Source organism: Prionailurus bengalensis, chromosome A2 (genome assembly GCF_016509475.1).
Source record: "Prionailurus bengalensis isolate Pbe53 chromosome A2, Fcat_Pben_1.1_paternal_pri, whole genome shotgun sequence".
Taxonomy (NCBI): domain Eukaryota; kingdom Metazoa; phylum Chordata; class Mammalia; order Carnivora; family Felidae; genus Prionailurus; species Prionailurus bengalensis.
In genome coordinates this window covers 100,444,517-100,467,069 of record NC_057348.1, presented here as the reverse complement: position 1 = coordinate 100,467,069, position 22,553 = coordinate 100,444,517, and the positions used below count along the sequence as shown (strand labels likewise).

General features: G+C 41.0%; 1 protein-coding gene across 1 annotated transcript in view; it reads left to right on the top strand.

The window, feature by feature from the left end:
* COL28A1 (collagen type XXVIII alpha 1 chain) overlaps positions 1-22,553 on the top strand; it is a 176,473-nt gene that overhangs the window by 148,980 nt on the left and 4,940 nt on the right. Inside the window, exons 28-33 of the mRNA XM_043588947.1 lie at positions 57-125; positions 673-753; positions 843-878; positions 6,982-7,018; positions 8,645-9,199; positions 11,407-11,564. Of these exons, the coding sequence (XP_043444882.1) occupies positions 57-125; positions 673-753; positions 843-878; positions 6,982-7,018; positions 8,645-9,199; positions 11,407-11,564 (936 nt within the window). The remainder of the gene's footprint in view (positions 1-56; positions 126-672; positions 754-842; positions 879-6,981; positions 7,019-8,644; positions 9,200-11,406; positions 11,565-22,553) is intronic.

Genomic DNA, 22,553 nt, shown 5'->3' with positions numbered 1-22,553 from the left:
TTTCTGAGTTGTCTTGGGAAATTAATGGGATGATCCCTTCTTTATATTGTGTGTAGGGGGAGCAAGGACCTCAAGGTTTTCCAGGGCCAAAAGGCATGACAGGCCATGGCCTCCCTGGCCAGAAGGTAAGCATTTCAGGGCCTTAGAGAAATGCTTAGGTTTAGGATCTCAATAGCTTGGCATAAACTTTAGAAGAACACTTCTACTGGTCATTTATCCTGACAGCTCTCAGAGGAAACAATCCATTTGAAAGCAGTTCCTTATGCATTTCCTTTCCTAACTATAAACATGCTTACTTCATAAAATCTCATTTTTTCATCCTTAAAAGCCAGCTGATAAAGGAACAAATCCTTACAACATACCACATAGAAAACACTGGATAACCCTGGTTAGAATGTTACAATAGTTGGAACTTCCCGAAGGTAGCCAGCCGATCTGATAGTAACTCAAGATCTCCTCACCTTGAGACCCCCGGCTCATCATGAATTAGATTATGGTACCTGGGGGGTGGGGGTGGGATCTAAATATAATGCTTGCCATTTTTTTCCGGTAGTATATTTGTATCAACAAGCCCCACAGGTCTTTAAGAGATGCCGCTTGCAAACGAACCAAATTTTAGAGTTTGGCTTTAATATTTACGTTCTATACTTATTTTTTCACTATATTACAAAGGGAGAGCATGGAGAACGGGGCGCTATGGGAAAGAAAGGCGATAAAGGTGAAATTGGGGAGCCCGGATCTCCAGGGAAACAGGCAAGAAATGATTTTTAAAGTCTTAGTGTAATTTTATACGTTAGCTTGTTCCAACCTACACTGACTGTTACTCTTCTTCCACTAAGTAGGGGTTACAAGGACCAAAGGGAGACGCAGGACTTACTGTGAGTATCCATCCTAGAGGGTAATTGAGGGTTTACATTTGCAAAATTATTACATTCATGTTTTAGCTTCAGAAGCCTGAATTCTTTGGACGCAGAGCTCCAGTTGCTTTTTAAATGATATCACTGCTACAAGCCCAGTGTTGACTGGGCATGAGGTAACTGATCTGAGCATGAGGGAGAAATAACACCAGGCAACCCTTACCCAGCCTCGTGGGGATATGCTGCTACTTCCCTCTGACCCCTGCTAGACATGGTAACAAGGAGGTGAGCTGTTTCAAAGAAGCCACCCGACCAGGTAACTTTTAATCTATGTGATCCTTCACGTTCCGGAATGGGAGTTCTGTTTCCTTGACTGGTTCCTTTAGGAAGTACTCCGAGAACAGCCATCACAAAATGGGGACTACTTTAAGGTACGGATTGACTTATTCCAGAGAACTTGTGAGGCAACGACAAACTTTTCCTTATTCTCCCCGCATCATTGCAAATAAAAAGCTGACTCATTAACGTCCCACAGGGTGGGAAAGTTTTAGAAATTCTGTGGCAAAGTCTTTTTCTTCCTTTCTCATTGGAAGGCACTACATCTCCTAGAGTGGAGAAACAACAAGAACCTTCTCTCTCTTTTTTTTTTTTCCTCTTTTTGATTGTTCAGTGGGTCATGGTCTGAGGAGAGTGACCCTATTTGCTGTGCTAAGTGAATCCAGGTGTAGGGGGGTGGGAGTTTAGGTGGTGATGGTAAGACATGAGAGCTGGGCATATGACAAACAGAACACATACTTTATTTATGGCCTGTTTGCCTTTTCCTCTTTGCTCTTCCTCACCACAAGTCAGACACCCCCAGATGCCTATGGGCATGAAACAGCTGTGTGCACATCAATGCCTCCCCCAGAGTAGCAGGGAGAATGTTTGTCAAATCCCCAGAGGAACATTCCCCATTGGTTTATACCCTCCCTCCTATCCCAACATGGGGAGAGGGCCTGGCTTCCTTCATCCATTCATTTGTTCTCTCATTTCACCGACATTTATTGGGCATGTATTCTGAGTCAGGCTCTGACGTAGGTGCCAGGGGAATTGTCTAGAGTAAAAGATTCTGTCTCTGAACTCAAGGAGCTCACAGCCTATTAGAAAGAAAGACAAGCAAACGATGCTCACCTGCAGTTTGATAAATGCTATGATAGGAGTAGATATGTGGATCCTGAGCAGACGAAATGATGTATGGTGATGCTTGGGGCCAAGTTAGGCTTTTATCTCCTGAGCAGAATTTTTTTTAATTTTATTTTTAATTTTTTAAAATTTACATCCAAATTAGTTAGCATATAGTGAAACAATGATTTCAGGAGGACATTCCTTAGTGCCCCTTACCCATTTAGCCCATCCCCCCCTCCCACAACCCCTCCCATAACCCTCAGTTTGTTCTCCATATTTATGAGTCTCTTCTGTTTTGTCCCCCTCCCTGTTTTTATATTATTTTTGTTTCCCTTCCCTTATGTTCATCTGTTTTGTCTTTTAAAGTCCTCATATGAGTGAAGTCATAGGATACTTGTCTTTCTCTGACTAATTTCACTTAGCATAATACCCTCCAGTTCCATCCACATAGCTGCAAATGGATGGAACTGGAGATTTCATTCTTTTTCATTGCCGAGTATTACTCCATTGTATATATATGCCACATCTTCTTTATCCATTCATCCATCGATGGACATTTGGGCTCTTTCCATACTTTGGCTGTTGTTGATAGTGCTGCCGTAAACATGGGGGTGCATGTGTCCCTTCGAAACAGCACACCTATATCCCATGGATGAGTGCCTAGTAGTGCAATTGCTGGGTCATCGGGTAGTTCTAAAATTAATTTTTTGAGGAACCTTCATACTGTTCTCCAGAGTGGCTGCACCAGCTTACATTCCCATTGAGCAGAAGATTTTTAACCAAGAGGCAGAGATCTTAGAAATGGGGGTGTCATTCTGCTGATTTGGCTTTCTAGATTCTAGAAAAGGGCCTAGCAGGGAAGGATGAATGAAGGAAGAGAGAATTTTCATTAAGTGCGAATCTAGTATGTGACTGGTACTGTGTAGGCTCCTTCACATCAGTACCACCCTTACTGGGTAAGATGCCTGGGGGCTCCTTAGAGGGCCCACTCTGGACCTTTAGTACTTCTTCAGCTGTACCCTTTCCTGGGTGAGGAGTCCTCAGGGCCAACAAGAGTGAACACCCTGAGCTCATGCCCGCCCCCCCCCCATATTACACTCTGGACACACAGGATCCCAGAATTTCCTGCCTAAATGGCCCATTTGGAAAGCTGACAGCACTGACCTGTATGCATGGGTCCACCCAAAAGGTGGGCAAGGGGAAAGTGTTTTCAGGGAATTTGGACAGAGCTCAGAATTGAGGACTGTGTTCACTACATGAATGCTGGCCCAGGCCCCATGCAGTGCAGAACTGCTGGGGAGAGGGTGCAATGAGAAGGGGACAGACTGTAGGCCACAACCCTCTCTTGCCCAAGACTCCATGTTAATCCATACGATAGCCCTGTGAGGTACTGTTATCTATACTTCAATGAAAGACATGCTAAGTCAGATAGAAAGTTTGAGCCATATGCCTGAAATCACCTTGCTAACAAGTAGCAGAACCCTTGTAGCCAGAGATGGCTTTCTGGTACCAAATCTAGTCTGCTCCCCCACAAATGCTGCTCTTAGAAGGCCTCTTTCTTCTTCCCACCCACGCTCTCTCCCTGACCAAATATATCCCCAAACAGCTGTCAGTTGTAGATTCATCCAGATTAGCAAACTACTCTTTTAAGAGGCAAATACCAATGGCAGAGTTCGATGTTTTAATACTTCATGCCAAAAATTGCTTCAGAAAGACTATTTCTCTACCTGTTCCTTACATGTTCGTGTTCCTCAGTGTCTGCCCTCAGTCTTCTCTCTCCTGGTCTTTAAACTCTCAGGAAGGGATAGCCATGAAAGGAAGGAGGGGAATGGGGGGGGGGGTTGTAGTTTGAAAAGGCTAATGTAATATCATAGTAAAGTTGGATGGAGGGTGAAAAAATATTGTCTTTAGATTATAAACATGGAAAAGAATATGTTTAACAAATGGGGGTATGGGGATACACTAGTTTAAACAAGACTGAAAGGCTTTGCTCCATGAAATCTCATCTGCCATCAACAGTCAGCTGTACACTGGCTTTTCTTAAATCCGCCTCCAGTTTGAACTGCTCTCTTGAACACCAGACCTTACATCTCACTGCCTACTGGACATCTCCAGCCACATGTCCCCTCGATGCATCAGACCCATCCAGGCCCAAGCTGAGCCCGGTGATCTTCATTAGCTCCCAGCCTGCCTAGTCCATTCTTCCCTACCTCTGAGAGTGTGCCATCACCATTTGTTTCCTTTGAGACTCCTTTTCCTCACCCTTTCTTCCAATTACTCACCAACCCCCTTCATTTTCCCTCTGAAAGGTCCCTCCAGGCCAGCCCCTCCTACCCATCCACTGCCACTGCTGCTTTCTGGTGTCACTTTTTCCCCTGAACTATTTAGGAACCTCAACCCCCTCCACTGGCTGCCATGATCACCTTTTTAAAGTAAAATGTGATCAGATCTCTTCTCTGCCTAGGGACCATGTGTCTTCTAGCTGCCCAGGATAAAATTCACACCCTTCAACATGACACACAGACCTTCTAGAGTTCATCTGTCTTCCACATTTCCTGTCATCCTTTCTGCCATGTACCCTGAGTCCTGAGTTTACTCAAGTACTGTAATGCACTGTGCTTTGTGTACTTTGCCCCCTGCCTGGAATGTTCCTCCCCCACCTCCTCCTCCCCCAACCCCTCTACCCTGCCACCATTTCCTACCCCAACCTGCTCACAATCTACCTCCCTGGGCCACAACCCCACCCTCATGCTCCCACCCCTGGAAATCCCAGCAGACCAACGTGGTTCTTTGGCTCCAACCCAATTGCATAGCACTTACAAAAGTACTTATTTGTCTACTTCTAATAAGAAGTACTGTGAATCTTTTGATGGATATAAATTTGATGGCTTCATCATTGGCAAAAATAGCCAAAGTAGTCATTGGGCAATTTGAGTAGAAAAAAATAAAACAATTTTAGTCATGTAAAAGCAAAGAATAGGAGGAAAAGATTGATATATGTGAGTACTTAAAGCATTTTAGACCCAGTTATGACATAAAAGCACAATGAAAAGCATTAGAATGCAACTTTGATATATAAATTATTCTTATAAATCAGTGAAAGAGAAACATTTTAATAGAAAATAATGGACAAAAAACATACAAAGAATTTGCACACGAGGATACAACTTGGAAACATGCTTATGAAATAAAATTTAGCCTCACTGAGAATTGCATAAGTATAGTTTAAAATACTGCACATTCTTGTTCTATCAAATGGCAAAGATTATGTAATAGTAATAACCAGTATTTTGTGTCTAAAATAAAACAGTTTTTCTTATAGACTGCTGTTAGCGGTGTCTGTTACAACTTTTCTGAATGTCACTTTGGCAGGATGAATCAAGAACCTTAAATGGTCGTGCATCTGACTTCAGTAATCAATTTTTTTAAAATTTTTTAAATGTTTATTCATTTTTGAGAGACAGACAGAGTGGGAGCAGGGAAGGGGCAGAGAGAGAGGGAGACACAGAATCCGAAGCAGGCTTCAGGCTCTGAGCTGTCAGCACAGAGCCTGACGCGGGGCTCAAACTCACAGACTGTGAGATCATGGCCTAAGCCGAAGTCGGATGCTTAACTGACTGAGCCACCCAGGTGCCCCTCAAGTTTTTCAGAATACTTAATAAGATGGGAAATTAATTATGCAATAATGTTAAGTGAAAAACTATAATCATAAACTTGGTGTCAAGTATTTTCTCCACTTGTAAAAAATTGAACATAAATACATATATTTCCCCTTTCCAAATACATAATATAAATATATAAATATAGACATTTGCCTTTTCTAGACATGTCCTGGTTTCACATTTATTAAATGCCTCTCTAAATGTGCTAAAATATGACAAGCCCCCACCCCCCTCGAAAGAGATATCAGTGATGTTGATGACTTCCTCATTTTATATAATTTTATAATATTGTATCTGGGAGTTCTTTTTAAATAGCCACTGGAATTATTGGCTTTTACTCAATTTAAATTAAAAATACAATTAAATTAAAGTGCCCTGAATATTTTCCATACGTGTTTCTGTTAAGTCACATCACCAACGATGTCATCTTTACCCCAATTCTGTCAGTATAGATTTTTTTCTTCAAAACTTTACTTTTGCAACTGTTAAATTTTTATCTTCTTAGATCAGGTTCATGCCTCCTTCCTGTTGAGATTTTCTGGGCTTCTATTAAGTTAATCATTCCTGTCACCTTCCTGTCTTCGGCAAATATAGAATTCTGCCTTCTGTCGCGTCATCCCAGTTATTCGTAAACGTGCTGCTCAGGGCAGAGCATTGGCAGCTTTATTTCTACTACCCACCTCATCCCAGGCTCTTCTGCTGGGGCTGATGGCTGCAGGACCAGGGGCATTCAGGAACATGGCAACACTTCATGGAAGTGCCAAAGTCAAAGTATTGGGAAGCTGGGAAGGAGACTTGCAAAACTGGACAGCGGTAGAGAAAAGAAAGAGGGAATACAGTGTAGAATGAATTCTCTTTTGGCCCCAGTACTTGTCTTGGTTGCTCAGCACATGTGGGTTAAATTGTGTAACTGATTGCATGCATTGCCCGCACCTTGTAAGCAGTACCTTATGGCGCTAGACCCTATCCTAGGAGTTCTGTGTGCATAGCCTCATTCAATCTCCATCACGGCCCTGAGACACAGATACTGTTAGATCGTCTATGTCCAAGGTCACACAGCTGATAAATGCTAAGCCACAATCTGAACTGCGAAAATCTGAGCTATGACATTTCACAATGCAAACGCATTTCAGTTGTGATATATTGTGGCCAACTTTTAACCCCTGTGCTATTTATTTCCTTTGGTGAAAGAATAAAAGGAAACAGACCAATGCTGACTGTAGTAAGACATAGCTTTTAGGACTATAGGAAGAAATATTATGGTCATATAATTAATACATTTTCCTTTTGTCCTCCAGAAAGAAGAAATTATCAAAATTATTTTTGAGATATGTGGTAAGATTTGACTGTCAAGAAGAGAATCATCACTTTAAAGTACCAACCCTACTATGTTCTGTGTTGGTCAAGATAAATGTGGTCACCTGGAGATGTGGATGATACAGCTCATGGGAACGTTTGAAGCTCTTTTGAAAAGTCAATGAGAAATGGCAAGAAGCAGTGAGAGAGGCTATAGGAATCCTGATTTTAAAAAAGAAATCATCTTCCCAGGGTGGTTCAGAAGAGTGAAGATACTGGCCCTGGAGTCTGTGGGCAGCCAGGCCTTTTGTGAGCACAGAGCTCATTTGTAATCAGTGACATTTACCTGAGCTTGGGAAGGAAAAAACAACAAAAGAAATATAACCACAGGGGCCTAACTGGTATTTGAATCCAGCCTGGCTGGTGATTATATTGTCTGTGTTTTTCCTGAAGCAAGAAGTCTCTCTGAGTGGAGTTTTAAGCACTATTTCTAGAGCGCATTTCATTTCAGAGGCAGGCCGACAGAGTCAGGAGGTCATCTTGCTTCAGAGCTCCATCTAAATGCTTCTATGGCTAAATATGATTGACTTAAAATAGAATTAGCAGAAAGAGGAAGAAAAGAGATTAGCCAAAAGGCAAGAGATTAATAGACTAATGAAGATAAGAGAAACTTGTGTGTTTCAAACAGACAGAGGCAGAAACGTCTTTGTTTTTCCTTACAGAGAACCCCGGAACTGGCTTGTCCCCCAAAAGACCTCTGGGCTTTAAGAACCCACTTGGGACTCTGTATGGTGACAGGCCAATTTAGACGTGGCTTCTGAGTTTTAGAAGCCCTGTAAATATAACACCAAGTTTCCTCATGATTTTTTGTGGTAGGGTTGTTGGGCAACCTGAGGATATGAATAAACCAATGGAGCCCTGATAGTTCTTATTTCCTGGTGACTCTAACGATTGCCTTGAATGGTAAACCCTAAATAGAAGGTGTTTATTGACCAGCATTCTGAGATCATTCTCCTTAAAAGGTTTCATAGTATGGATGCACTGTTGGCCTCACTGAGTCAGCTTAGCGGTCACTGTGAGTGACTCAAGACATAAACTTGAGTAGCTGGGGACAGCTTTTCTTGTGAACAGTTACAGGTCCTAATCCCTCCCCCACGATTAAACATTTTCAATCCATCACTTTACCCACTGCTCATGCTAATGAGCAAATAGCAAATCTCACAGAAGGATATGATTGAAGACTAAAATAGTAGCTTTCAGATTCAGTTTCAATACAAATGCTGGAAGGATAAAGAGCAAACTGAGGATAGGGTGATCTCTTAGGAAGAGGGAGAAGAATGTCATCAGGAAGGCATACACAGGGATGCCGTCTCTTTTAAAAATGTATTTTTTTAATCGGAGAAATTGGCACATAGCTGTTCGTTATTTTATCTTCTACGGTGTTTTGGTGGTGGGGGGGTTTGTGGGGTTGTTTTTGCAGTATACTATTTTTTTTTAAAGTCAGATATAGAAACCAGAGGGGGACAGTTGTTAGCTATGTTAACACTCACAGAGAAGGAAAGTAATAATCCAGGTCTCTAGTTCATCCCTGCCCCTCTCTCATACCAATCAGTAAGTTTTTATTTTCATTCATGCAATGTTTCTACCTCAACATGCATCTTTTAGGTTGTGGGCCCAAATGCAGAGAGACTCCTCTAGAACTGCTATTTGTGATCGACAGCTCTGAAAGCGTGGGGCTGGAGAACTTCCAGATCATCAAAAATCTTGTGAAGACTCTGTCTGACCAGGTTGCTCTGGACCTAGCTACGGCCCGCATCGGCATAATTAACTATAGCCATAAGGTGGAGAAGGTGGCCCACTTGACACAGTTCTCCAACAAGGATGACTTCAAGCTGGCTGTGGACAACATGCAGTATCTGGGGGAAGGCACCTACACGGCCACAGCACTCCATGAAGCCAACCACATGTTTGAAGCTGCAAGGCCAGGTGTAAAGAAGGTGGCCTTGGTCATCACTGATGGGCAGACAGATATCCGAGATGAAAAGAATCTGACAGAGGTGGTGAAGAAAGCCAGTGACATGAATGTGGAAATATTTGTGATTGGGGTAGTGAAGAAAAATGACCCCAACTTTGAAATGTTCCACAAAGAAATGAATCTGATTGCTACTGACCCAGATAGTGAGCACGTTTATCAGTTTGATGACTTCATTACCCTGCAAGGTAAGACTCAGTATCAGGTGAAAGGAGTTGATGTTATTGCTCCAAGTACCACATCACTGGATTATTCTGACCAAAAATGGAAATCAGTTGGAGGCTAATGAGGCCTACACCAACATTTAATTGAACACATAAACTCCGGAAGGTAAAACACATTTAGCATCAATCCAGTTTAGAGAGTATAATCTCTTGTCTTTATTCATTTGGAATAAGTGCTGAGTTGGCCTTGGAGTTTGTTAACTGAGCTATCATGGTTGAGGATATGGTTAAAAAGAAAGAGTAGGACTGGGGATATTCTAAGGTAATGTTCAAAAAGTTACTTAATTGCATAAGAGATTCAGTAAGCCAATAGCAAGGCAGAAAATAACCATGGAAGCAAAGTGAATTAAGAAGAACACAGGGAATGAAAAAAACTTATGGTAATCTAAAGAGATGAGAAATACAATAACTGGGATTATTCTATTCTAGTCTCTGTTCTATTTCCTATTCTCTGCTCTTAACAAAATATGAAGATAAGAATAAACAGGTGGATATCAGGAGTTTATCTTTTTTTAAGTTTATTTATTTGAGAGATGGGGAGGGAGGGAGGGAGGGAGAGGGAGAGGGAGAGAGAGAGAGAGAGAGAGAGAGAGAGAGAGAGAGAGAGAGAATCCCTAGCAGGCTCCATGCTGTCAGTGCAGAGCCTGATGTGGGGCTCGATCTCAAAAACCATGAGATCATGAACTGAACCAATATCAAGAGTTGGATGCTTAACCAACTGAGCCACCCATGTGCCCCAGGAGTGTATCTCAAAGTACAACATTGTGAATATTCATCATGCTACTCTGATGGGTTTCCCTCTATTACTTTACTCTTTCACATGAACTGATATTTTCCAGTGAGTCATTCTAAGACACTAACTCATCTACAATTGCAGTAGGGTCAGTATTGTTTCACAAGCAATATTCCAATTCTTTGGAAACTGGTAACTCATTCCAGCTTAGGAAGTAAGTAAAACATATGCTTAATCTGTTTGCAGTCTTAGGTTTGGCTCCCTCTTTCCTTCTCCACCCATGTTGGAGCGGGGTCTGACGTGGCCTAACATAGACTTTCTTTGCCTCATGCTGCTCCTGGCCTACTCTGGGTCCTAGCATAGCTCACCAGAAGAATAGCATGCCTCACTCAGAACCTTCTTACTTTCACTTTCTCCCTTTCTCCAGGCCTTTCGAACCTGGGGTTTCATTTCCTTAACACACACTGCAGGGTGACTGGTGGGTTTATCTCACATAGTCAATCTCACTGGGCTATTAATGTGTTAGAATGTCCATAAATATGACACATTTCAGACATATTATGTTTTGATAATTAAGAACTTTATCATCTTAACCAAAGGAGTTAGACTTCATTCCAGCCAATGAGGGATATATTTTTGGACTGGCTGGCCTTTTGCTATCCCTAAAACCAGAGATGACTGGCTATTATACTTCTTATGGGTAGAACTTGCCCCTTCCACAGAATAGTTCAGCTAACTGATGCTTTGGATAGCAAGGATTTAAGTCATTCTTTTGCGTACTTTAGGTTGTTGTATGTTATTAAATTAAATTGAATTATTTTATCATATTATTTTTGAAAGTTTATTTGTTTTGAGAGAAACAGTGCAAATGGGGGAGGGGTAGCAAGAGAGAGGGAGAGAGGGGCGCCTGAGTGGCTCAGTCAGTTAAGCATTCAACTTCAGCTCAGGTCATGATCTCGTGGTTTGCAAGTTCAAGCCCTGCATGGGGCTCTGTGCTGACAGCTCAGAGCCTGGAGCCTGCTTGGGATTCTGTGTCTCCCTCTCTCTCTGCCTCTCCCCCACTTGTGCTCTGTCTCTCCCTGTCTCAAAAATAAATAAACATGAAAAAAAATTTAGAGAGAGAGGGAGAGAATCCTAAGCAGGCTCCACACTGCCAGCACAGAGCTCCATGTGAGGCTCAAACCCACGAATCATGAGATCATAACCTGAGCCAATACGAAGAGTTGGGCTTAACAGACTGAGCCACCCAGGCACCCCAAAGTGAATTATTTTAGATGGCCTCTTATAGGTGAGGCCCAAATGCTTTAAATCTTAGTTCACTGAGCAGTTGACTTCAAGTGATGTGAAAATGTCTTTTTATTTTAAGCAAAGTGTGGAAGATCTCTTTAAACATATTTTGTTCCCACTCTCCCCCCCTTTTATACTTCTCTTTTAAAAGACACCCTGAAGCAAAAAGTGTTTAAAAAGAAGTGTGAGGATTTTGATTCCTACCTCATTCAAGTTTTGGGTTCTCCACTACTTCAACCTGGGTTGGGGATATCAGAGGAAAAACTTGGTGGATCCACTCCAGAGCCTCAGGAAGAAATTTCAGAGTCCGTGAGTAACTGTCATGCCTAATTTGTGCCTAGCTTAAAATTGTGTATTCTGCTTTACATCAAAGACCATCTTGCCCTGCAGTGGCAAGAATCAACTGAGGGAGGGATATGTATTTTCAAGTCCTTGACTATAAATAGTAGTACTTTTGTCTTCATATATCTAGTTCTGAATTAGCTCTGGGGCTTGTGAACATGAATATGATTTTTAAAAATGTTTCCATGTTTTATAAGTAATTATTTATTGAGTGCTACAAGTAATCTTTTTGTAGTGTACCCCAGCTACCACCAAAGAAATCGTGCACACTACTAGGACAGATTAACACTACACTATTTTAATCACCCAGTTGCCTTGCTCTGTGGATCCTTTCGTACAGGTCACAAGTCCCCCTCATCCTTCTGTGTATATGCTCCCCACTCTGCATCCTCGCAAGTTTCTTCTACGTGTGCACATGCTCAACCTGCCATTTTCCATGATCCAAGCCCTGCTCTTGCTCATTTAGCTTCCACCTCCTGTGCTCAGAGTGGGGATGGGGTGGGAGGCTAAGCATCTCTATGGTACAAGGTGAATGCTCTGTTTCAGAGTTCCTCAATCACATGTGCGAGAAAGAACTGCCCCCTGAATGTGCTGAGACAAATATGACAATCCCCATAGCAAGCTTCTGGGCACTGACCTCAGCCAATCAGGTCAGGAGCAATAGCTGTTAGGTTCTTTTAGGTGAAAATTAGAGAGCCTGCCATAATTACTGGTAAAGGAGTGCTGTGGTCTCTTCCCCACCAAGTTACAATTGAAGCAGGGCTGACTGATCCCTACCACACATATGGACATCTCCTAGCAAGAGGCACACAGGTGTCATACCCCTATCCTGTGAGCTCAGTGAAGTCCCTGTGCTGTGCTTTAATGAAAGGGCATGAAATATTCATTATTAGAAAATGCAGTAATATTCTAGCATCAGGATTCAATTAACTATCTAGTTGGACTAAGGCTCTGAGAAACCTCCAGATTACTAGCTGGACCCAGAACCATTCAGATGGCCTAGGTTGCCATTCCTAAGGGGACAGACTATAGGACTCACTGGATTTTTATACTCTGTTCAAAAAAGGGTATAAAAGTCTCTAATATATTTTTATTTGATTAAATACTGACTCCAAGATGAGTAATTCCAGTGAGAGCAATAGAGTGCCCCTGGATTGCAGATTGAAATTCACATACACATTTATACCATATGGTCTATATCAGGGGTCAGCAAATTCTGTAAAGGGCCACGTAGTAAAATTATTTACTTTTTTATTTTTGGTTCTGCATGTCATTTGATCTCTTTTGCAATTACTCAGCCCTGCCTTTGAAGTGCACAAGCAGCCATAGCCAATACTTAAGTGAACCAACGTGGCTACATTCAGATAAAAGTTGTTTCTAAAAACAGATGAAAACTTGGATTTGGCCCATGGGGTTTGCCGATTCTGGTCTTCACTGAGCATTTAAAAGTAAATTACAGACAAGAAAGTACACAGTTTATCTCTTCCTGAGCATAGAATGCTCCTGGGGCCTTGCCTGCTTGTGTGACTTACCACTTTGTCCCTTCCCTACTCAATCTTCTGAAGATTTCCTATATGAGAGCAAACTCAGGGTTGATTCAGCAAGTGGCACTTAAACCCTGAACTCTCCTTGTAATCAATGAATTCCATGGTACATATTGATCATTTACCACTGTATGAGGTGGTGGCTCTTAAGACACAGTTTCTGCCCAAGAGAAGTCCATGGCCTATCAGGAATATGGAACATGCAAGAATTATTAAGAACTTTAGCAGAGCTGTGGGTGAGGCACAAAAGATGTTGCAGTTAATTTCAGAGTAAAGGAAGAATTTACAGAGGAAGTGGCATTGAGCTGAGTTTTAAGGATAAGTAGGAGTTTCTCAAGAAAAGGGTAGGGGGAAGGGTATTTCCAGCAGAGGGAACATGTGGGCAAAGGGGATTCCAAAAGGCATGGCATTTTAAGGCATTAAGACAGGTTCAGTCTAACTGGAGCCTAAGACGTGTGTGGAAGAATGGTGAGTGTTACAGCTGGACGTTACACACGTCATGTGGCAAGTGAAGGAGCTTGAACTTCATCTGTAGGCCAGGCAGCCAGGAGAAAGCAGAGGAGTTTCTAAAGTGAGGGTCATATGGTCATGTTTGGTTTGCATGGGGAATAACCCTGTTGCAGCACAAAGGAGAAGTAGAAGGAGGAGGAGGACAGGAGATTGGAGTGGAGCTGTGAGATCCTGTGATGGTCCACAAGAGAGGTAATGAGGCCCTGAACTAACGCAGGGTGGTCGGAATGAAACCAGGCATAGAGTAGAAGTCATTTCTGGGGTAGAATTTAGTGAATGGATGGATTGGAACTTAACCAGCTGGATTTCTAATTTGGATTTGGAGTCAACTGAAACACCATCTGCTGAGATGGAGGCTATAGGAGGCAAATCTCACAAATTGTGAGATCATGACCTGAGCCAATAATTAAGAGGTGGACGCTTAACCGACTGACTTACCCAGGTGCCCCATGGTGGGGTATTTTGAGGAAAATAATGAGCTAAGTTTGCTCCAGGTAAAGTGGAGGTGCCTGAGGGACCTCCAAGGCACTTACAACACAGAATGAGGGACAGCAAGCCCCTCTGCCTCTGCTATCACTACCCAGGAAGTTAGAGGGACCTGAGAAACAAATGATGTTAACAGATTATGACAGATGAAGCAGTCTAGTAGTTGTGGAGGGGAGGGCATAAGAAAAGTGCATCCAAAATGGTTTGGATTTATAACACCAAGCACCACATAAAGGGAAACTGAGGCTCAGCTAGGCTCTCCTAGGGTACCTCTGAGCAAGATAGTGAAGCTTGCAAAGGTCTTGAGCTTCTAGCCCTTATCTCTAGACCTTCTCACCCTGGCTCTCTTTGCAGAAGCACCAAGGCAAGATTGAAGTTTTAAACAATAAATGTTCCTAATAGATTTTAGACTGAACAAAAATATCTGCATTTATATTCATAGCTCTGTCATGTGCATATATAATGTACACACACACATAAATACAAAAACATACTTATATACTTGTGCATGCACACCCACCTTTATCTTAAAGCATAATTACAAAAATAAATAAATAAATAAATAAATGTATAATTACAAGAATCCAAACATGTAATGTGAATCTGCCCAAACCTTTCGATTCTCAGATTGTTCCCAAGCCTACCCCTAGGCAATCCTGTAAAACAAATGATCCCAGAAGTCTTATTTCTGTTACTGTGTCTGTATTTCTTTTCTCTGTTGCCTCATTACCCCTTACAGCATTTACTTCTGGCCTTCCTTCTTCTCTTCTTTCTATCAAAATCTGTTCTTAGAGAAAAGTCTAGTTATTTATACATTTGTGTCAACTCTAAGTCAATGGGTTTCCACCTCCAAGAAGGACTTACATTTTAAGCATTGCATCTTTTTGTGGAGTGAACGTGAGGCACACTACACATCTGTGAACAGGTGGGTTGGGAAATGTAGAAAGCAGGTGCATTTCCCAGGTTCTACTAAATTCATAACACTTCGGCAACCCCTGCTCTGTTGCTCTCTTAGGCCAGTCTTGGGAAGCTAAACATGGGCATCCATTCTAGTCTGTTCCTCTCCTGAGATCTCAGGATAATGGATTCTTTCTTTGGAGCTGATTACATTTTACATTGCTAATAATTATTTATGCATATACCTTAACTCTTCTAACAGATTGAACTTCCTTGAGAACATGATCTGTGTCTAAATAAATGTTGTGTCCCACTTATGACTCAAAACTGTGCTTCATCTTTCATACAATAGATACCCAATAAATACTTGTTGACCAAATGAATGCTATGCCAAATGTTAGGCTAAAAAAAAAATCTCAAATTTTTCTTCAATGAAAGGCATCAATTATACTGTTTTTAAAAAAATCCTTATCTTTCATGGGACTAATAATGTTGACACTCATGTTCCTTTATTCTTTCTGGGCATATTCAGTTAGGTTAAGATTTCCAAGATAAAAATGTGAGTGGGGCAATAAAATCAAGGACACATTATTTAGTCAGACCAACTGATTATACCCAGTAATGGTTCATTAAGCAAATAAGCATATTAATTTCCTGCATGAAGTCACTTTTTGTCATTCTAAATGCATTAATAAACTAATGTCAACACACAGGTTGTTTACTCACTGGAGCTGGTTTCTTATAACAATATTCTAGCTTTTTTTTTTCCAGTTGAAAGAGTAGAAATGAAAGAAGCCCTGTGTACCCTTTCCTTAAAGCTTCTTTCTGTACCATGAAAATTTGTTCCCTGATTGCCAATAACTTGGATGACAGGCAGCAGAGATATATTCCTCTTGGTGGAAAGGAGGCTGTGGGATTCCTATGCAGGGTGCTTCCACAGCAAGCCAGTGAAGGGGGAGTCAAGCTAGTGTGGGAAGGGTGCCTCTGGGTAGCTCTGTACCAGGAGGAAGTGGGAAGTTGGGAGTCTTCTCGCCTTTGTTCTCATCAGGAGATGCAGTCCAATGCCAGGATGCAGGCCCCTCATTTCCATGGAGGAAATGTACACCTATTGATGTAAATGATGTAAATGGCAAACTAACATAGCAGGCTGATGGCTGGCCGTCCCGCTCTCTCACTGTCCACCCTCTCAGTGAGACCCTGTCCCCGGTCCCCATCCCACTTGCCTCATCACTCCCCTCATGTCCATCTCATTTTCGCTCTTGCTGGCTCTCCCATCTCTTACCCTCCTTTCCCTGCAATGTGTATTCATTCTTACTCCATCCTGAGATGGGCTCCACTGGCAATTTCTTTAAGAACTAGAGCTCTGGCAGGTTTTGACTTGATACTGGAATTGGATGTGTCCCTTTGTCCTAAAATATGACCCTAGGCTCTATCCTCAATTCTAATGTGATACCTTTTAGTCTCCTACCTGTGCTCTGAGGCCCATTCCCTTCTGCGTCTTCCAAGACTAGGACCTTGCTTCACTGTTGTGTCAATATTTCCTTTCTTGCCAATATTTCTGACCCCCTCCCTACAGCTAGTAAATAGGTTTTAGACTCTCACATCTAAAACATTCTCTAACCCTCTCTTAGTTCATGTTCCTCTTGCTAATATCCTATCTCTATCTTTTTATAATAAAATTATTCCACAGGCCAGTCTCTGCTGTCTCTGCCTCTCTGTCAAACACACACATATCCCTTTACTCTCCTTCCCTTCCTCTCCGTCTCCACTTCCTTAGTTCTGTTCACTTGGGAAAAATTTCTGAAGGCAGGCTACTGCCTCCAATATGGCACTGAAACAATCTCCTAATTGCCACATCCTTACTGCCATCCTCTTACTTACTCTCTCATTTGCATAAACACCATGCCACTCCTTTCTTTGATTTTGAGAGTCTTCTTTCTCCTTGTTCTCCCCCCAGCCTTCTGAACTTCATTTCTCAATTGTTTTGGGGGGTTCTCTGTTTATTCCTTAAATGTTAAACTCTTAACTTGTCTAACATCTGTTCTTAGCCTTCTCTTTCTGAGTTCCAAAGCCACCTGTTAACAACTCTCAAAATCTGCCTCCCCAGTCCAGATCTTTCTCCTGGGCCCCAGGTTTACATTTTTTGTTATCTGTGCAGATCTTACTCTGCGTGTTCCACAGTCAGCCAACATGGAATACATTCACAATGCTACTCCTCCAGATTGCCTTCCTTAGGGATATAGTCCCACCAACCAGCCAGGCACCTGATGGGAAACCTGGATGCACTGGTAGCTGTAATCTTACTTTATCTCCATACTTGCTGGTATTGTCTTCTTTGGTCTGTTCTTATCATCTCGCAATCCATGCTGTCAACTCTTTTCTCCTCATCCATTCAGATTGAGGTCTCATCATTTCTTTTCTATGTTAATAATATGGTCTCAAAACCCTTGTCCTATCTCTCTTTTCCACATCCTCTCCAGTTTACTCATTACTTGCTGATAGTGTCATTTCATTTATTTTTTTACTCTTAAAAATAACATCATCAATTCTTTCTCCTAGATATAATCCCATTTTGACTGAATTTCCTTTAAAAACCTGTCCATAATACAGTGACATCTATTTTAACTTGGTATAAAGTCCCCATGACAGTACATTAGGAAAAATAATATAAACACTTGGGTATATCTATATCTTCTCCTATAGGATCCTCCTAATAGGGTATTGAATTCCTCCTAACAGAATTCAAGCAAAATTCTGCAAGTTGCTTGATCATATTATACACATTATTAAATGAAATAGTCTATTCATAATCAATGCTCTTAAAACATGTGGACTTTTCAAACTTTCAGAAACAACTTGAGACCGAGACTAGTGTTAGTTTAGCTTCTCCACCAACAGGAAAATTAAGTTGATTTCCTGAAATCAGACCTAATTATTTGTGAGTGTCCTTGACTAAGCCACATATACAGACATGGTTATATTGATCAATATTATAATTTGTTTATAAAATAAAATTAATATTCTCTCATTGTGGTGGTCAAAAAACTCAAATTCTTGATAAAACCCTATGAAACAACCAATATTAGTATTGTTTAGTGAAGTTGCTGTATAAGTGCCATATGTTGCTAATAATAGACTTATTAAGATGCTTCTATCTTATGAAGGGGTAAAAAAAAAAAAACACTGCAGACTGATCTAGAAGAAATATTCTGGACCTAAAAGTTAGGAAACTTGGCTTGTATTGTCAATGTTGAAGCTAAATATTTATTTCCTTGGCTCTGTAGTTGGTTTTTTTTTTTCTATGTTATTATTTCAGAGATCTGGATGCATCTATTTAGTGTGTTGTGGTCTTTTTAAAAAGACTTTAAAAATTTACAGTGTATCTGACAGTGAATGACCTCTTAGAAATAAAATCTGATAGCTGCCTGACACTGCGTGAATCACCTATTACTTAAGGTTTCTGTTCCCTCATTTGCAAAGTAAAGGATTATTGCTAGACTCTTCTTCCTTTAAAAAAAAAATATGATTAGAAAGAAGAGTCTGAAACATTTACTGGGCAACGGCAGAATGGAGGGCATTATACTCATGTAGAGGAGGTTTTACACAGAATAAAATCCTGCAGTCCACCCTCTAGGAAAGCTGCAGGCCATCAGGGGAGGCACACAGCCCAAACTTAAGGTGTTCCTAACAGTCCTCAGCAGCCTTTACTGCAAATAAAGAGCATCAGTTTAGATATGTGCTGAGAGACCTGGCAAAGAAGTGTGGTCACCTGGGAAGAGTCAATTAAGGTTAGAAGCCTAAGAAATCAGGCACCTTGAAGGCGCTGGCTGTGGAGCCAGCTGGCAGGAGTAGAGTCCCCACAACCAACCAGGAGAAACTTGGATCCTCACTTTTGGAAAAAGCAAAGTCCAAACACATGGGCTAATGCAGATGATGACTAACATTCATCCAGAGAAGACATGAGCTCAGATTTGAAGAGCCTGTCTGTAATATATGCAAGATTCGGGGTAATGAATGACAAGACAAATGTTTGGAAATCACAAACCAAATGACCTTTTGGAATCGTGTGGCACCCTGGCTAGTAATTCTCCTTTTAGCTCTCACGTTTGCTTTCTAGGATGTTGCATGAAATCTGTTTTCTCCTCTTAAAGATCTGCTCTAAGGCTGAAAGAGACTGACACTGTCACATGTGCTTGTCCAGCGTCACAAAGTAGCCCTGGACTCTAGGTGTTGCCCCCTCATGTGCCCCTAGCTCCTCTTCTGTGTTGTTTTCTGTGGGGAGTCCCTGCTCGGAGCTAAGACCACTGGTCTCCTCCAAGGAAGGCTGCTGAGTTGATAGGCTTTAGTTTTAGGTTTAAGATTTATAAAAGATCAGAGAATGCATAAAACAAGCAGTTGAGTGCCCGCCACCAGGACATGACTCAGGTTTCCATTTGTTCACTCACTCTTGCTTCAGATAAAGTTAAAGTCCTTGCTTGTTTGTGGTCAGTCTGATCCTCCTCCTCCTCCTCCTTCCCCTCCCTCCAAAGGCAATGACTACCCTGAATCGGGTGTGCATTCTGCCAGTAAAGTTTGGGACTGCTTAAATACCACTTTTAGAGAGAGAGATGTCAGGGTCTAATCTTTTCTTATTTTAAAACAATGACATTAAAACCTAAAGGAATAGAATTAACCCAAAGTCCCCTCTCTCCTTCTCTCTCCCTCCAACGCACTCTGAATTTATCCAGTGACTACTATTTGCTGTTTGCTGTTCTATGCAATAAAGATTTTTAAAAAGAAGACAAACAGGAAGGAAAGAAGGAAAGAAAGAAAATGTGGCATGGTTTAATTTCTCTTATCAGGGAAGTGATAGTTACACATGTGAAACAGGAAAGGATAGGAAATAATGTAGGATTAAAGGTTAACTCCTAGATATCAGGGCCAAGGCAGGGAGCATTTGAAGGCACTATGCACGTACTGGAAGGGGAGCATTAGCACTGACTAGGTTATTGGGAAAGGTTTTGGTGCTGGGGACCAACTTTTCCTGGGCCCCTTAAGAAGGCAGACTTTGAGAGCCTGAGGCAGAATGAAAGGGAAGAAATGAAAGGTCATAGCAAGGTGGGCTGAGAGGAGTGGCTGGTGAGGTAGCGTGTGTGTGTGTGTGTGTGTGTGTGTGTGTGTGTGTGTAGGAGACACAGTGTGGCAGGGCTGTGGAGAACAGTTGAAGAATTTTTCACCTATCAAACTAGTAATTACATCTTTTTTCAGTCATAATAGCTAGGAAATGGTGATCATTTAAGAAAAAACACTAGTGAGAATGCAAATTATAAGACTTTTCTGGAGAAGACTGTCTCATAAGCTTCAAATATGTGTGTTCTTAGATCCAGCAATCAGCATGTGGTTTCCAACAGAAAAAAAAAGCAAATAAATTAATTGTTTAAAAAGGTATTTTCATTGTATATTAAAGGTAGTAATATAATTAAATGGTATTTTAGGGCCACAGTAATATAATAAGTTCAAAAAAGGAACATAGAAAACCTGTTAACACTCCAATATTTTTTTTTTGTTAAAATAAATGCACAGAGGAAAAAGATTGAGGTAAAAATACACCTGAATATCATCTATGATTATTTCTGGGAGGTGGAATCCCTTGTGATTTTTATTTTCTTCTTGTTGCTTGTCCAGATTCTCTAAATTCCCTTCAAGGACTGTGTTTGTTTTTATAATTAGAAAATTATAAAAATGACAAACCATAATAATGATGCATTTGTTTAAATAATCTGAAATCTCATGGAACCAAAAGGGAAAATAATTCTCACTGATGAAAAAATATTAATTCCATTTGCTCTAGAACCTGAGGTATAATGCTCTAGCAGTCAAAATTCCCAAATGATGCTGTGACTGAGAAAGAAAACACACACTCCTACACTTACAAGAGGTAAAGAGTAACTTATGAGGCCCTAAGGCTTGAACAAGGGAATGATTTAAAGGCTGAGTTAGTTCCTTTAAGAAAACTGCTGCCCAGTGCACTTCTTCAAACGAAACTTCTCACCTGACAGATAGTAGATCTGAAGTGTAGCCTACTGCCTATTGGCTTTTTTACGTTTGATAAACTACTCCTTAGTCAAGCTTTTAAGTTATTTTTTTCCTTAACAAAATATGTGCAAACAAAACAAAACCAAAACATAGGATTTCTTTCTTGAAACAGGCGTTTCTCAGATTTTATCACCAGCTTACCAATGATTTGGGGGAGGCTCTTTATTCGTTTGGAGCTTTAGGTTCCCCTATAGAAAATGAACTATTCACAGAATTTTCCTTTAGCCTTAAAATTCTGTAGTTCAATGATGACAACAAAATTTCACATTCAAATCGATATATTGTACACATAAGACCATTCTCAAAGAAGGAGGAAGGCCAAGTGACCCATCGTTTTATCTCCATTTGTCCCAAAAGTTGTGTTTTGGGGCTAGTGACATACCATAATTGTATTTGAATTGAGTGCTCTTTATATTGGGCTGATGACTACATCAGTCCCAATGGAAATGTTTGCTTTGATTTACCTAGTAGTACTTTAATCATTGTAAAAATGTACACAATGAGTAATAGAACTGATTAGTCCTTCCGTGTGTGTGTGTGTGTGTGTGTGTGTGTGTGTGTATGTTTGTGTGTGTCTAAAGTTTAGACAGCAGAGAGCAGCTAATGATAACAGCTGGCTCTGGTCCCAGGATGATAGGAAACACAGGTAAGAAAACATCAAAAAATGACTTTACTTAGTTCGATTTGCCTATTTAAATAAATAAACAAAAAGAAAACAAAAAGAGTGCCTTGCAAGGATAAGTGACCATACCGTGCTAAGACCAAGATAAATGATTGACTCAATTCCCTGTAGCTGGGGTCCAAGGGAAAAGAAGTAAAAGAACTTAATTGGTCCCATAAAAGACTGACCTTGTCAACAATAACTGACATGACTTTTTTTTCGAAACAAAATACCTTTTTTGCCTTGTCTCATTACATATCATAAATTCAGACAGAACTTGGAAACTTGAGTCCAGAAAACTTGCTTTTGACATTATGTTCCTTTGTTCCTTCACTAACAAACATTTTTAGAACTTCTTAGAAGCTGAGCATCCTGCAGCATTGGGCATTTGCTGGGGTCCAGATAATAGGATGAGACGAAAAGCAATTGCTACTATTTTTATTTCACCTGCATGATTGTCCTCTGCCACCCAATTCCCAATCCCAAAATCATTTGAGGGTTTGTTGTAGATATTTTGGAATATATTGTTAATTTCTCTAGTGTTAAGAAATGGAAAAGTCCGTTAAAAAGGCAAGATCAAAGAAACTAGTGGTTATTTCCCCTCCTCATGACAGTGAGTATGAAAAGAATGGAGATAAACTTCTCCCAAGCCCATACCTTTCATACTCTGAATGTGGATCTCTCCGGAAGGCCAAGCACAGGGACATCTGTGCCTGGCAGAAGGGAAGTCCATAACTTAGGTACTCTGGGATGCATGACACAGAAGAGGGGCATCATTCCCTG